The sequence below is a fragment of the Nematolebias whitei genome, chromosome 11 (genome assembly GCF_014905685.2).
Source record: "Nematolebias whitei isolate Nwh7 chromosome 11, NemWhi1, whole genome shotgun sequence".
NCBI lineage: Eukaryota > Metazoa > Chordata > Actinopteri > Cyprinodontiformes > Rivulidae > Nematolebias > Nematolebias whitei.
In genome coordinates this window covers 45,222,053-45,237,694 of record NC_056508.1, presented here as the reverse complement: position 1 = coordinate 45,237,694, position 15,642 = coordinate 45,222,053, and the positions used below count along the sequence as shown (strand labels likewise).

Here is a 15,642-nt window from a genome sequence, read left to right as displayed (position 1 = left end):
TCCAGTCCATCACAGGGACACCTGGACAGGTCTCCAGTCCATCACAGTGTTGGTAAAACATCTAAGGTGATGGATATTTTTAAGGCACTAGGTTTATGTGGTCAGTTACTTTTTTTTTTACATAGGATCAGGTTGGCTTGAATATTGTTTCCTTTGATGAATATAATTTTCACGTACCTGCTGCTTTTTTCATTTACTCATATTGTCTTTGTCTGATATTTCCAATTGTTTGATTTGAAACGTAAATGTGTCAAAAATGATAATACAGAAGAAATTTGAAAGGGCATCAAATATTCTTTTCTCAGCACTGAATGTGTATTTTGTTCATAATCTCCTTCCAGACAGTTTTCCTTGACTGAGCAACACAATTTCTTTTTAACAATAATATGCCAAAATGCCAAAATACCATCTGCTAAATTTAGTCAACTAATTTAAACAGATTATTACTTAGTAAAAAGTAAAGCTGTGACTTGTTGCCAGCTTGAGAAAGTATCTTTATGTTAGTTTTTTCTTTGCTTTTACTTACCGTAATTTCTGGACTATAAGCCGCTACTTTTTTCACACGCTTTGAACACCGCAGATTAGAGACAAGTACGGCTTATATATGTACTTTTTTAAAAATTATTATTATTGTCTAGTGGGCGTGGCTTATATTACAGGTCTCTCTTGTAAATGAGTCCTTGTGACTCATTGAGGCTAACCTGTATAAATAAAGGTTGAATGAATTAATTAAATATTCAGGTGCGCTCAATAGTTTGGAAATTATATCATGTTTGTTATGAGTGTTTGAATCTTTCTGGTGTTTTTCTGATTGACACGTGCATTCAGTCTCTGAGTGGATTAAATGAGACGGGTGGGAATGAAGAGCAGAAACTGAAACAACACATCATTTGAGACTGCAACAATTAGATAAAACTAATTGAATGTGCACATATATGAGCCTTCATCGTGACTACATTAGCACCCTGTGTGCTGATAAATGTGAATAGTGGAGAAACAGTTCCTGATCTGCATATTGATGGATCTCTGCAGCTGGCGTGTTACAACACCCACACACCAAAAGACGTCTAGTGCATATCCTAATGACACCATTAGCAATGAAGCTCAGAGCTGCAATATTGAATCATGTCCCCAGTCAATATTTGGCAGCATGTCATGTTGCTATCTTTCTTTTTCTCAAATTAGGTTCATAAAATCTACATAGCTTGTTTAACTGAGATAGATGGAAAAGAGCTCTGTAGTTTTTAATTGTACTCTTCTGTAATTACTGGTCAGGTCACCAGATGAGAGCCAACATGGAAATAACCACTTCCTAAGGATAAGTTACATTTTCTAATGTGTCTTCTGAAACTGGACACAGACACAGGAAACACAAGCAAATGCTGCACAGACGAACTGCAGCTGAGAACTTTGTTTCTGCAAGGCAACAGTGTAACCTGCACATGTGGTGCACGGTAAAAAGTTACTTTGCAAAATATATAAAAGGAAAACAGTTGTGTTCTCCTTTTGTTAGAACAAAAAAAGAGCTGTACCGAAAGGCGAAGCGCTCAATTTACTGATCCATCGATGTCCTAACCCTCACCTGCAGCCATGAGCTCTGGATCATGACTGAAAGAATGAGATTTTAGGTGCAGCTGAAATGAGCTTTCTCTGTATTATGGATGGGTTTACCCTCAAGGTAGAATCTAAGGTAAGTGGCAAAATAATGGATGGAAGCTATTCTGTTCTGCCTGATATAAAGAGCATGTTTAGTGTATAATATGAAGTATAATATAATGCTACAATAAAGCACCTGCTGGAAGAGCCTCATCTAATACTTGTTTAAAACCACCCTTTTAGGCAGACTTGTCACCTCCCTCATTGTGACAATGGAAAAACTAAAACGATAAAATAATCCCTGCAAGTTTCCAGAAGCATAATTATAAACCTGCATTCAATAAATACAATAACAAATATAAGTCTATACGAGGTTTTTACTCTTGTTAAAATCAGAAGATGGAAAGAAAGACCTTAAAAATTAAGATTCACTGAAGCAAGATCTGAAAACATTTGGACATTTCATAGAGCACAAAGACGAAACAACTCAATTTCAGACGTTAGTTAGCTCTAAGAGTAGCTGTTCTTCTCATTTATTAAGTATACCGTAAAAAATATATATACATGTGTTGGATGAAAATATCCTTGGATTAAAAAGAGTGACACACAAAGACAGGAAAACATTTTTTAATCCACTTTATTTGCAAGGGCAGACGGTCACGAAACAGGCTTACACAGATGTTCAAACTTGTTTTTTGTCATTATTTTTCTGCTAGAGGGTGATAATGAGGGGAACAACTCAGGTTGTTTCTATGAAAACATTGTTTTATGCAGTTTGGCCGTTTCCACATTTAAAAAGTTTTTATCCCATTTATTTTGAGATCCCGTTGTAACAGAAATATCTGGTTTCTTTAAGTTTATTTTAGAAAATTTACTTTTTAATATATTTTTTAAGTTTTAAATTTAAAAAAAGAGGGGGTCTTTTGTTATCTCTGTGACTTTATTCAGAAATTCCCTTAGTGAATTTCCACTATGATCTGAGACCCCTTTTTCCCTGGTGGTGCTTAGGATCCGGCTCGAAGGACCAAACTGTTGGATAAAAATATCCTTGCATTATATTGCACATTTTATTATACTTACTTCAAAGGAGCCATACACAAAGACAGGAGAAGATGTTTTTAACCCAGTTTACTTGCAAAGGCAGATGGTCACGAAACAGGCTTATACATATGTTGAAAGTTCCTGTCATGAGAATCTGCAACCGGACAGTGTGCCAGGGTTGTTTTTTTTTATTTTTTATATTAAACGCTTATCAGCTCCTCCTCCAGACTCGGAGGTGACCTTGGAGTACCCGCTGCACATGCAGACACCATTCAGCTCTCCCTGCTCACTCAAACACGGTTCATGGGCAGTTAACTTTAGTTAGTGACAAATGTCCTTGACCGTGACCAAATTTCCCTTGGTAGTTTGTACTTCAACATCATGACAACATCTGAAAAGTCGGAGAATCTGAAAAAATCAGGTCATTTCTGAACCTTAAAATTAGAGAATGAAGTAAAGTGAAATTTGCTCAATTGCCCAGTTTAAGAAAATTACAAAACATCGGCGTTTTACTTCTGGCCTGTCTCTTAGCGTGGATACATTTTAACCCAGTGGATCAATTTGTCCTCACATGTTGGTTTTAGTAAATGACCGCTGTCACATGAAGTCCAAACAAAGCTCAAGCTGAGTAATGGAGCCATCACATTTGGACTGGAATATGAGTTAGCCCCTTAAATTTAGACAAAATGTTTTTCTTTTTTCATTTAAAGCTACACTTTCAGCTGAAAGTGAATGAAAAGTCAGGCTCAATTAGAGTTACTTCTCTTTTTTTTCTATCATTTCTTGGAGTGGATGAAGAACTTTTTACTTAAGGGTGCAATTTAATTTGTAGTTAAGTAAAAAGAACTTTAACAGAGGCTTTGTGCATTTTCTTTGCTTTCTTTTTTGCTTCTTGTGGACAGACACGAGTCTCTCCATCGTCTGAACTGTTTGCTTCATTGTTGATGAACTGTCACCTGAATATCCATACTTTACATACTTTTTAATCAAGAACTTTTCAAACTATGGGTATGATTAATCTTCTCCTGGTCTGATCTGCCTCACTAGTGAGCAAGAAACTACTGTCATTCATACGTTTCCTCATATTTGAGACATTTAGAGCTGATGAAACCAATCTCAGCTGTCACAGGGTGAAAAGTGAGCATCCCATTAGCAGTACACCGATGTCCCTCGTCTCTGAGGGATTTAAATAGTGAATAGTTGTATTTTTTTGGGTGAGTGTTTTTCCGTATGGAAATTGAACAGGGGGTGCAAGTAAACTTTAATGCTTTTGGTGCAAGTTATTCAAGTCAGTAGGAGTTATACTGTGTAGAAGACAAAAGGGAGTTTCTTATTTTTTACTTGTCTGAATCAGCCCAGAGTGATGGATCCTGGCGAGTGGAGGGAGCAATTGACATAACGTGACCAGTAAGACTGACCGATTGATGTGACCCGGGCCGAGCAAACGTCTGACAAACAAACAAGACAGCTGTAATGGTGGAGGTTGTGACGCTCACGATATTACCTGAGTGAGTCATTTATGCCTTTCAGAAAAACATTAAGGAAAGGAAGACGGGAAAAAAAATAAAAAATACTAATACCTTCAAATAGGTACTGCAGTAGAAGTTTTTATGCTGTACATCAACACAGGGCAAGAATTTACAGTGAAATTTAGTATGTACTAAGAGTGTAAATTTTACTTTACACAACCTGTTAAACACTTTGTGTAAAGTCAGTTTAGTGTTAACTGATCATAGCAAACAAAGACTAAACTGATGTAACCAGAAGTTGGAACATTTATCTACATATCAAACACTAAATAAAGCACAGCTAGCTTTAAGCATTAATGTCTAATGTAACCATTAGGTAAACAATGTAATTATGACAGAAAATGGAGGATTTACCTGCAGTTACCTTCGTACATGTGAACATGTGGTACTTCCTGTTCATAACTGTTGTATTCAGCTGATCATGAGGTCGGCTGCAGGGCTTTATCATCTTTTACATCTTTCCAGGCTCAGTTTAGGTTTTAGAACCGGAATAAACTATATTCCACCCACTAAACACAGGGTAACGTGTATGATTTGCATTTTCCCCATTGACAACGTTTAACTGTTTTAATCTGATTAACTTTCATGAAACCCCTTGGACCCCAAAGCGTTCAAAATGCCAAACCCTGAAAATGTTGTCTGAGGAAATGGGGGTGCAGCTCCGGCAGGTAAGGGGCGTTTCACTTCCGAACAAATTAAACTCGCTGATTGGTCAGTTGCTGATGAGCCTGCTGGACTGATTGACAGACTGCGTCATGTCAATTTCATGCACCACCGGGTGCAATGGTGGAGTCAGGGGGTGGCCAGTGGTGGCCTTAGCCACCATAGATTAATCTGCAACCACCCCAATCATTTGAGAAACCCATTTGTTTAAGTAATTGTAAAACCAGAAAGCATCTTGGATTTTGACGTGGCAATCCAATTTGTGATATGGAACTTTTTTTACGCCTAAATTCAGCCACGCACCATAATGGAAGTTGGTATCTCCCTTATTTTCAAGTTATTTTGCTAACAATGGGGCAGAGATGGTGTAGGGACAGGGCAGCCGACCAGGACCCGAAGGTCCCGGGTTCGATCCGGTCATTGCTCATCTCGTGGTGTCTCTGAGCAGGACACCCAATCCCAAATTGTTCCTCAGGCACCACAGCTGCCCACTGCTCCACCTGGGTGTATCCCAGGTGCGATGAGTTAAATGCAGAGAGCTCATTTAATCTTTGTATGGGAACACACAATGATGACAACACATAGCACTTGATTATTATTTATTATTTACAGATGGACGGATGGTGGATATTTCAAATTCCCCTCCACTCCGCTATGTGAAACAATAAAAAAGTAGAGTTGTTTCTCTGTTTTGCTGTCGGTCTCCAGATGGATTTGAAAGTGTTAATGGTTTTAGCAAGTGGTCCAGTTGTTATTCTTTTTTTGTTTTGTTTTTTGAGCCACCAAAGTCTTCAAGTCTTTTATTAGCAGTTTTATCAAGTGAGAACAGAACTCTCTTTCATTTATGATGCTTTCAGTCTTTGCAGCCAACCTTCCTGAAGACCTAATCTGCAGCAGGAAAGGTTGATGTTTTGGATGCACTCCCACCACCTGCTTTATATTTCCTGCATTTCATTAAATGTGGTTTGTTTCTCTTTGGTTTTGTTAGTATGTTTCCTTTTCTCATTTTTAGTCAGGATCCAAATGATTATTTTTTAATTCATAGACTGTGTTGTTCTTTTCTAACTTATACATCCTTTCATTTGTTTATAGCTTGTTTTAATTAAATTTAGGTCTAATTTGTTTAATGGACTTCCTTTTTTTATATATATATATATATGCAGACCATACAGACAGCTCCCACTCCCACCTTTTATTATGTTCTGCTCCGTGTTGACCAACTTAGCTAAAAATAAGCACAGTGTATAAGTTTAATTAATTTTAAAGACTTTATTACATGTAAATAAGTTAATTAGTCTTATTAGGTCTGTGGCTTGGTCCCAGGAACGGGTCAGGACCCACATCCTGTCCCTGAGATGCTTCAGGGTGGAAAGAGTGAAACCATTTAAACAGTGAAGCAGCAAACAGCAGCCGTGTTAATTTAGCAACAAGAAACACAGTCAAGAATCACAGTAAAACATTAGTTGGTTCAATTCAAATTCAAAAATACTTTATTAATCCCAAAGGGAAATGAAGTGTTTTCGTAGCTCATCATCCTGGTTTCATTCAAGAGTTGTTATAGATGCCGATAGTTGTGGGCAGGAAGGATCTCCTGCAGCGAATCTGAAGAATCTGGCCACAGATACTGATCCGTCCAGCTTGCTGTCAGATCCGACGGGCCTCTCAGTCCTCCTGGGCAGCAGGACTGCCTGAATGCTGGGCAGAATTCCTCCCTGAGCGATGGTCACTCCTCCCAGCAGTCTGCCGAGCTCCTCGTCACCACGGACAGACAGCTAAAGGTGCCCGGGGATCCTCCCATATGAGACAAGTTTCTCACGAGCTCCAGGATCTTGGCGGTCAGGTACTCGAGCACCACTGACAGGTTGATGGGAATTCATTCATGGCGCCTCCTTTTCAACTCATTTGGGGCTGTAGTTGAGATAGCTGAGCTTATGATACGTTAATCGGCTGCTCCTGGTTGTTAAAAAACACCTTGTTGCCATGGTTACGCATCATAACAAATGCCCAAAAGTTAAAAGGTTTCAGTAAAAATCCTTCCAGCTGCACAGCATCCGATACCAGAGGAAACAATCATCTGAAAAAAGTGACTTACATCCAGAAAAAAGAGGAATTAAAGTTTTCAAAAGCAATAACTCACGGTGAATGTAACGGAGCTGCTCCGACATGCAGCCACCCCGAGCGGAGCAGTTCTAGATGTTCATGGGTCCCATGTTGCATTCTCTGCACAAGGTTTAGGTTTCCATTTGCAAACACAACCTACATCTCCCCATCACCTGTTATAGATATTATGTTTAAAAAGTGATAGGAACAAAGTTGTTCACTTCTACTGGGGGTGGGGGGCATGTTCCCCACATGTACAGAGTTACTTCCTGTGGTGACGACGAAGTGAACAGTGTCATTAATCAGGTTAAATATCCTCTTTAACCTAATTAATGGGTCTGTGTTGAAATAAAAGCCACTGCTGCTGGAATGTATAATTAGTTTTATTTCATTATATGTCTTCAGCAGCTCTTTGTCAGGGACAGAACTGTTTCATGAAGTCTTGTTCAAACCCATCACAGTTAGATTAATACAGTTTCATGCATCTACTGAGGAACGGAGGTCACTGAGCGAACGGCAGCGCTCTTATTTATCACACGGGTTTATTTATGTATGACTTATTTTGTTTAAATTATATCAATGAAACAGTTTGTTGCACAAATACAATAGAACAAAAATATAAACATAAAAATCCAACAAGAAAACTGTTTTCTCTCTTTTCAAGTTGCATTTTAAATTTCAGATCTGATCTGTGTTTATTTAGTTTTTCTGTGATTCTTGTTTTTTGTTTTACTCGTGTTTCAGTTTCTGCTGCCCCGCCCACTCTCACCTGTTCCTCATTGTCTTGCCCAGGTGTGCGTCGCTGTCAATCATTAGTGTTGCTTTAAATCAACCTCTGTCACTTCCTTGTTCGTGTCTTATGCTTTCAAGCAGTCGTGTTTTAAGCTTTGAGTTTTGAGATTTTTTCCTGTATTTTTTTTTTTTTTACCACCTGGTCAGGTTTTTGTTTTCTTGTTTAATAAATTACTGGTAGTTCATTTATTGTTACCTTGAGTTGTGTCTGCAACTTGAGTTCCCCAAAAAAATCACCCAACATGAAAATTACATTTATACCGGCTCTTCAGGAAGAGTCTGAATACGTGTAAATTTTAAAATGGACACATCTGATTTCCATATTCGAGCATTAATCATTTACATTTCTTATTAAATTTAAAGTTTTGGAATTTCAGCTGTGCAGGAAGAGTAAAACTTTTAACGGACGTTTCTTCACAGCCGTCTGGAATCACATGAGCTTGAGTCTGAACGAGCGACTCCGTGTTTTTCTGTATGAAAGTAAATAAATAAGATCTGACTAAGCCAGACTTATTAGAATCTATGCACCAATTTTAGCATGTCACAAACCTGAACTGCATGCGGCTAAAATAATGGACAGGATGATGATGCAGCATTCACTTACGTGTTTTATTTCTTCGCTCTGACTACTTCTGCATACTTTGTGCTGTTTTTAACCATTTTTATATATGAAAACATACAGAACGTTCAGGAAACGGGGTTTGACTGACTCTTTTTCTAACATGTACTTTTTAAAATATTGTTATATTTTATGGGCATGTTTCAGAGCCGAGCGTCGCGGAGAATCAGCTGGTAGAGCTGTTGCCTCTCAGTGAGAAGGTCTTTGGATCAAATCCTGGCCGGGGACCTTTCTGGGTGGAGTTTGCATGTTCTCTCTGTGCATGCGTGAGTTACTCCAGTTTCCTCCCACAGACCAAAAACATGCATGTTAGACTGACTGGTAACTCTAAATTGTCCCTAGGTGAGAGAGAGTGAATGGTTGTTTGTCTCTATGTGTCCCTGTGATGGACTGGAGACCTGTCCATGTGTCTCTCGCACAGTGACTGCTGGATATGGGCACCAGAAGAAGAAGTGGGTAAAGATAATAGATGCATGGATGGATGGATGGATGGTTCAGAGCTGTTGTGATGGTACCAAAACCTGACCATGATGTTCTGGTTCATGGTCATGAAGTAGCTGTGAACAGTGGAGCATAGGTTGCCATAGTTACCACATCACTTTTTTATGTATGTGATGATGGAATTAACCAAAAAAGAAAGCAGAAAAGTGCAGAAAACTGAGTACTTGGTTTCAAATCTGAAGCATCCGGAGACTTTTTCCTGGACGACACAATCAGTTTACAGTATTGGGCGGCTGTGGCTGAGCGGTTAGTGGTCACCCTCCAATGGGAGAGTTGGTAGTTGGATTCCATCAACAGCCACATGTTGAAGTGTCCCTGGGCAAGACACTGAACCCCAGCACAGGAACCCTGTTGTCTGCACGTTTGGTGTCTTGAACATGACGAGAAAACAAATTGGATGTAATTGTAAGTCTGGGCCTTCAAACTGAGTCTCACCGGTCATCATGTTGTCGGACAAAAGCCCTTCTCGAAGTGCTTTAAGGCTGTTGGAGGAAAAGCATTGATTTATTTAAGCTTTGATCTTCTTTTGGTTTTAGCCAGCGGAGATAAATAGCTTAAGGTCTGACTGAATCTTGAACCCACAATAGTTTCTGGGATGGCACTTTCAATCCATGACCTTCAGCATGTTAGCAGCTGGGATGAGTCGGCTCCTCTCGCTTTGAGTTCATGGTTCTCAACCTGGAAAAGGCAGAATTCTCCCTCTGGGTTGTGAGAGAGTCTTTGTCTCCAGTGGAGGAGCTCAAGTGTCGAGTCTTGCATAGTTCTGACATATTGTGGCCTCATCTGCAGTAATGAGGATGTTGCTCTTGTCTGTGGTGGTAAAGATGGAACTGAACTGAAAGGCAAAGCTCTCAAGTCACTGGTCCTTCTGAACAAGGCCTCCTACTCATTCTCACTCATCTGAAGACGAGGGGGCTGTGTGTCTAGACAAATGAGTATTTATAGACCTTGATGTTTTCTACTACAACTCAGGGTTGAAATATGACCTTTTTCTGTTGGATGGTCAAACATTGTTACAGATAAGGTGTGGAGCTACAGCATCCAAGAGGAGTGGAGTCTGCTGATTTAGTTCTGGGTGCTTCCCTTTAAAGACATTTTCTGGTTAAATTCTGCTAGAAAAGTAAAAACACAAATTCCTGGAGGGATTTATTGGATAAAAATATCTTTTATTTATCTTAATTACTCAAAGAAGCCACACTTGAGGACATGAGAAGATATTTAACTGTTTTTTACTTGCAAGGACAGACTTTCACTCTCAGGCTTACACAGATGCACAGAAGTTCTACATTGCATGGAGCCCAGTCGCAAGAGTCTGCACCGGACAGTGTGCGAGAACTGTTTTTATATAATACACGCTTACCAGTTATCACAGCTCACAGACAGTCCACGATGACCTCGGCCTCCCAGCTGCACATGCAGGATCAAATCCGCTCCTCTCTGAGAGAGAAAAGAACTCTCTGGACTCACACACATGCTTCAACAGTAATTTGACATTAGTTAGTGATAAGCATCCTCGGCCTTGACCAAAAATCCCCTGACAATTTTAGGTCCTGGTAGCAACTTGGATCCACCACCACCAGGAGGAGCTGGAATGTGTCGTGGAGTGGAACAACTGGGTTTCCCTCCCTGTTGCCTCCATGAGAAATGAGAAAAATGGATGAACGTGAGGGTATTTAATCAAACTTACATTGCAGTTGACCAACTTTATACAGAAAGTGTTAGTGTAGTACATATAACATTTTTTTTAAATGTATAAAGCCCTTAAAAACAAGTTGGACCAAAGTACTATACAATAAAATCATACATGATAATAAACACAGGCCAGTCATGCAATATATAAAATCAAACTCATGCAAAACATGTTACAGTTTTTGATTTACAGATTCAGGTTTTCAGAAGTTGCATGTTTTTAGACAGCCCAGTGTAGTTGTGCACCCAGAGTACTTTCAGACATTAGTACTTCACATTACAAGTCACCTTCCTTTTTTCATCCAAGTGTTTCTGTTTTTTTTAGTTTGCATGTAAATTAAGCATAAAAAAAATAAAGACAGAAACTAACAAACATAAGCAGAACAGTTGTTTTCTTCGTGTTTGATGCATTTTGTTTATTTTCCGTCAACGTTTTGATTCTGCAGCAGCTGGAAGCACCGGCAGATGTTCGCACATTAAACTAATGAACATAAACAAGTATTAATGGTCTTGTTCCTAAAATTTGCACCCGGTTAGCGTGCATCATTTGTTCCCCTCTTGTTTCAGTGAAACGCCAACAACGCTCATTTCAAAGCCTCTCAGATGTTTTGGAGCCCCACAAGCACTAAAATCATGCATGCTTAGCTAAAGTTGGCTAAATTTACTGAATGGAGCACAGCTGGGAGTTGATTCAAGCCCTGAATGACAGACTGATTCAGACAACAGGTGATTTTGAGTGTGTGTGTTCTTTTGGGAAACATTCAGATTAGATTTTGCTTTGGGAAAATGTAATTTAATGTTGGAAAATGGACTTTGGATGAAAGTGCTTTGACAGAACGACCAGTCTCAGGTTAAAAATGATGAACTGCAGTTTGACCCTCAGTCCCCTGGCATAGTTTCATCTTATCAGCGTGTCAAGGTCTGTTTGAAGCAACATTATTCAGGATTTAGCTCCAAGTGAGCTCATGGTCCTTTGGATTACTTTTTTCTGAGATGACAGTACACAAGGTATTGTCAGTTTGTACATTAGCATAAAAAACACCATCCAAATAAAATCTGTGAGGTGATAAACAATATAATTTGTCTTCATTACACTGATAAAACATTTTATTTATCTATATTTGTTACACTTTGTTATGTATAGTGAAGTTTTACACAACCACAGGCTGCAACTGTAATGACATAAGAACCTTAATGGACTAAAATGATGAATTTTCAACATTTTCTGTACTGAGGTGATTTTAATGTTGCAGTATGTGTGTAAATACAAGCAACACATTATAATATGTAAAATGTAGCTTGTTTGCATTGTGAATAACAACAAATGTTTCAAATTAGACTTAAATGTTTAATAATCACTATGAGTCCTCATTTCTCAGCTCAGACAAAAGAACAGGGTTGTTTAAATTAGAGACATCAAGACAAAGACTGATGAAAATCACAATAACGAGCTGCGGAGGGTAGCGCTAGCCTTGATTAATCTGCTGTCTGTGCAGGCCGCAATGCATTATGGTCTTTCTACCGATGTAATGTACAACTTCTGTATGCACGACTTTTACTGTGCCATGTGATTGGTTTCCAGGGAATTATAATGTGAATGAAAAGTTATGGAACATTAAAATTTCACACAGCACTACAAAAAGTCCACTATACAGGGCACAATGTAGTGAAAGAAAACGGTAACTCTGAGTGAATGTGCAAAACACCAAGACGTTAAGAGATCAAATAATAAAGTGATTCTGTACAGTGGTTGCAGAAAGATTAATTTAAAATGACTTGTTTCCATCTGTATCAAAGCGATTTGTTTTGTTCTCCCTTCGCAGTTCTGCAGTAGAAATGGCACCATGATGTACATCTGCAGTTTATTTTTTTCTGTGTGGCTTTTGATTTCACACACCAATTGAATGCAAATTACAAGTTCTATTCATTTTTGAATTGCTCGGGTCCTTTTATGCGATGTCACTGGGTTCAGCGTGTCGCGACAGGATGACTTCTTCATCTTTTTAATCACATGCTTGACAGGCTCATTATTATCTCCATTTTACTTTGAAGCATTTGTTTAAACATCACAAAAATGATTTCTGTGATCATCTGAACACGTTACGTACGTGCTGCCTATGGGATTGTTGGTTTCTGATGTCTTTCCCTGTTTTCTCTCTCGTGTTCAGGAGTGGTGGTCATAGCCTTTGTGGTGTGCTGGCTGCCTTATCACGCTCGCCGCCTCATGTTCTGCTACGTCTCCGACTGGTCCGAGTGAGTAACGATTTTTCTTTCTCAGTCTATCATGCGTGAGGCCACCAGTCTACAGTAACTCATAACGATGCAAGTTATTTTGAGAGTCATCTGTTAGGAGCACCTGAAAAATGTGCAGAGGAGCTACTGTACATCTTGCTCATTAGATTGCCTTCATTTAACATTGCTATAATTTCCCTCCTTCACGTGCTTCTTCCATCTTTTTATTTTTTTTTATTATTAGTCCTCCATCTCTATCTTCTACAGCTTCTTTGTAGTCAGGTCATCGAGGCAGCAGGTTTAAGTGAGAAACCCAGACATCATTCACACAAGCGACACTCTCCAGTTCCTCCTGGGGGACCCAAAGGCTTTTCCAGGCCGGTGAGGATACACTAATCCCCCAGCAAGTTCTGGGTCTGCCCCTTGGCTTCTTCTGAGTGGAAGGTGCTCTGAAAACCTCCAAAGGTAGGCATCCTAATCAGGTGCCTGAACCACTTCGACTGGCTCCTTTCGATACAGAGGAGCAGCAGCTGTACTCCAAGCTCCTCTCAGATGAGGGAGTTCCTCACCCTGTCTCTAAGGCAGAGCCCAGCCACTCTACAAAGGAAGCTTATTTCAGTCACTTGTATCCAGGATCTCGTTCTTTCAGTTATAATTTATGCATAAATCATGACCATAGGTCAGTGTTGGAATATAGACGGACCAGTAAATTGCGAGCTTTGCTTTTCAACTCAACTCTTTCTATACCATGACATACTGAAGCAGTGTCCTCATGCAGATAAAGTCCCAACATTTTTGTGCAACCGTTTCCTTCTACTTCATACACAAGACTGAAGTTTACTGTCACAAACTGCATTGTGTCAGATTAAAAACTGTCTTTAAAAAAAGCGCATCATGACAGAGTGTGGCTCGTCACCAGGCCCGCAGTGGACTTATTAAGAAGCAAAAAACTGTTCTCTGATTTAGATTTTTGCTGATGGCACTCTAGAAACAGCAGGGAAGTACTTCATTGCTGTCACAACCTAAATATGAGCCGAACCCCTGTCCCTCTGCTGTACTAAAGGGAAGAACGACTTCAATTTTACATGTTAAATGGTGCAATTTTAGAAATGGCTTTGATTAAAAATAACATTTCATGATCATGTTCTGTACATTAACATAAGTAGTTTTTTTTTAATAACTTTTACCCACCTGTTGAGGTCCTTTCCAATCAGTTTTGACAAAATCTTGTGAGCTGTAAGACGGGCAGCAGGGCACATATTCATTCAACCTTTATACAGGTTAGTCTCACTGAGACACGAGGACTCATTTTTAAGAGAGATATGTTTTTGATAAAAGGTACATACAACAATAAAGAGCCAAAAAATCCATATAAAATGAAAAGTAAATAAAAGTAGTGATATAAAACAAAATAAAAACGAGCTTCATTATGAAACGAGGTAAAATACTAAAAACAGGAACATGTCTGCGTTAATTTTTGCATTAAATTTAACAATTGTTTAAAATCCCTCAAAGAGGTCAAAGCCGAGAGCTTCAGTTCTTGTTGTAAGGTGCTACAGGAGTGGAGTAAGACAAGGCCTTTTTGCAGAGTTCAGTCTGCGCTGAGGGGATGCTGCAGTTAATAATGTCTTGAGAGCGCACGCTGTAACTGCACTGACGATTTGACTGGAGATATATGAAGGTAGCAGACCAAGGAGTGATTTCAAGATACAAATGTACCAGTGAGAGTCTGTGTGAAGTTAATGATGACCAGTTAACCAAAGAGAACAGAGTACAGTGAAGGGAACAATATCCAGTTATGAACTATGATAGACAGCATCCAACATCTGCAAGATGCTTGCAGGAGCATTCATAAAAACTATGTCACCATAGTCAATGGCCAGAAGGAAATTAGCAGCTACAAGCCATTTTCTAACATTCAGAGTTAAGCAAGATCTTTTTCAGAAAACAGTTTTGATTTCAGTTTCTTTATCAAGTTTGACATGAGGCTTAAGAGAGCTGTGCATTGACCAAGATTCCCAAGTATTTGTAAGAATCGACAAACTCAATAGGAACACCATTTGTGGATAAGATAGGAGGAAGGACTGTTGGTACCAACTTTCTGTTTGAAAACAATATCCCTTTGGTTTTATCAGCATTTAGCACCAGTTTGAGATGGAAAAAATCTGACTGGATGTTGTCAAATACAGACTGTAGGAGTTGTAAAAGCTTACAAACTGTTTTAGCTCGACAATAAACGACTGTATCGTCGGCATAGTGATGTAAGGATGTGCCAGGAATGTTCTGGCCTACATTACTTATGCAGATTGTAAAGAAAGTTTGTCCTAAGACTGAGCCTTGTGGTACACCATTATTGACAGTTAAATAACTGGAAGATGCACCATTGTATTGAACATGGTACGTAACATATATAAATATATATGTTGGTGGCCATCTTAGATTAAGATGTGGCAACCCCATTTTCAATAGGAACCTTTCTTAGACTTAGTTGCAGCCACATAAAATATGTAGAAGTCAATACCTTGCGTATTCTTCCGATTATAGAACTAAAAGCATTTACGGACAAACGGACATCTGAAGGATATTTCCAATTCCCCTTATCGCTCCACAACAGAAGACAACCTAAACTCTCCTTCTAGGTTAGATTTTATTTCTGTTCATCCTCTTCTTTTCCTTTCACTAATGCCTCTCAGTACTCGTCTGATCTTATGTAAAAATGTCTTAATGTACTTCACTCCTCGTGCTGTGAAGCCTAATCTCCTGCTTCCTTCTCACCATCTTCAATCAGAGGGACACAATCAGTCAGTTAAAGATTGAAGACTTTCACTGAGTCTTGCAGAGTTTACAGCAGCAACATTTATGAAATATGATGTTGCTAGC

General features: G+C 39.1%; 1 protein-coding gene across 1 annotated transcript in view; it reads left to right on the top strand.

Annotated features, from left to right (window-relative positions):
- LOC119417341 (neurotensin receptor type 1) overlaps positions 1 to 15,642 on the top strand; it is a 33,953-nt gene that overhangs the window by 10,858 nt on the left and 7,453 nt on the right. Inside the window, exon 3 of the mRNA XM_037684547.1 lies at positions 12,699 to 12,783. Coding sequence (XP_037540475.1) covers positions 12,699 to 12,783 — 85 coding nt within the window. The remainder of the gene's footprint in view (positions 1 to 12,698; positions 12,784 to 15,642) is intronic.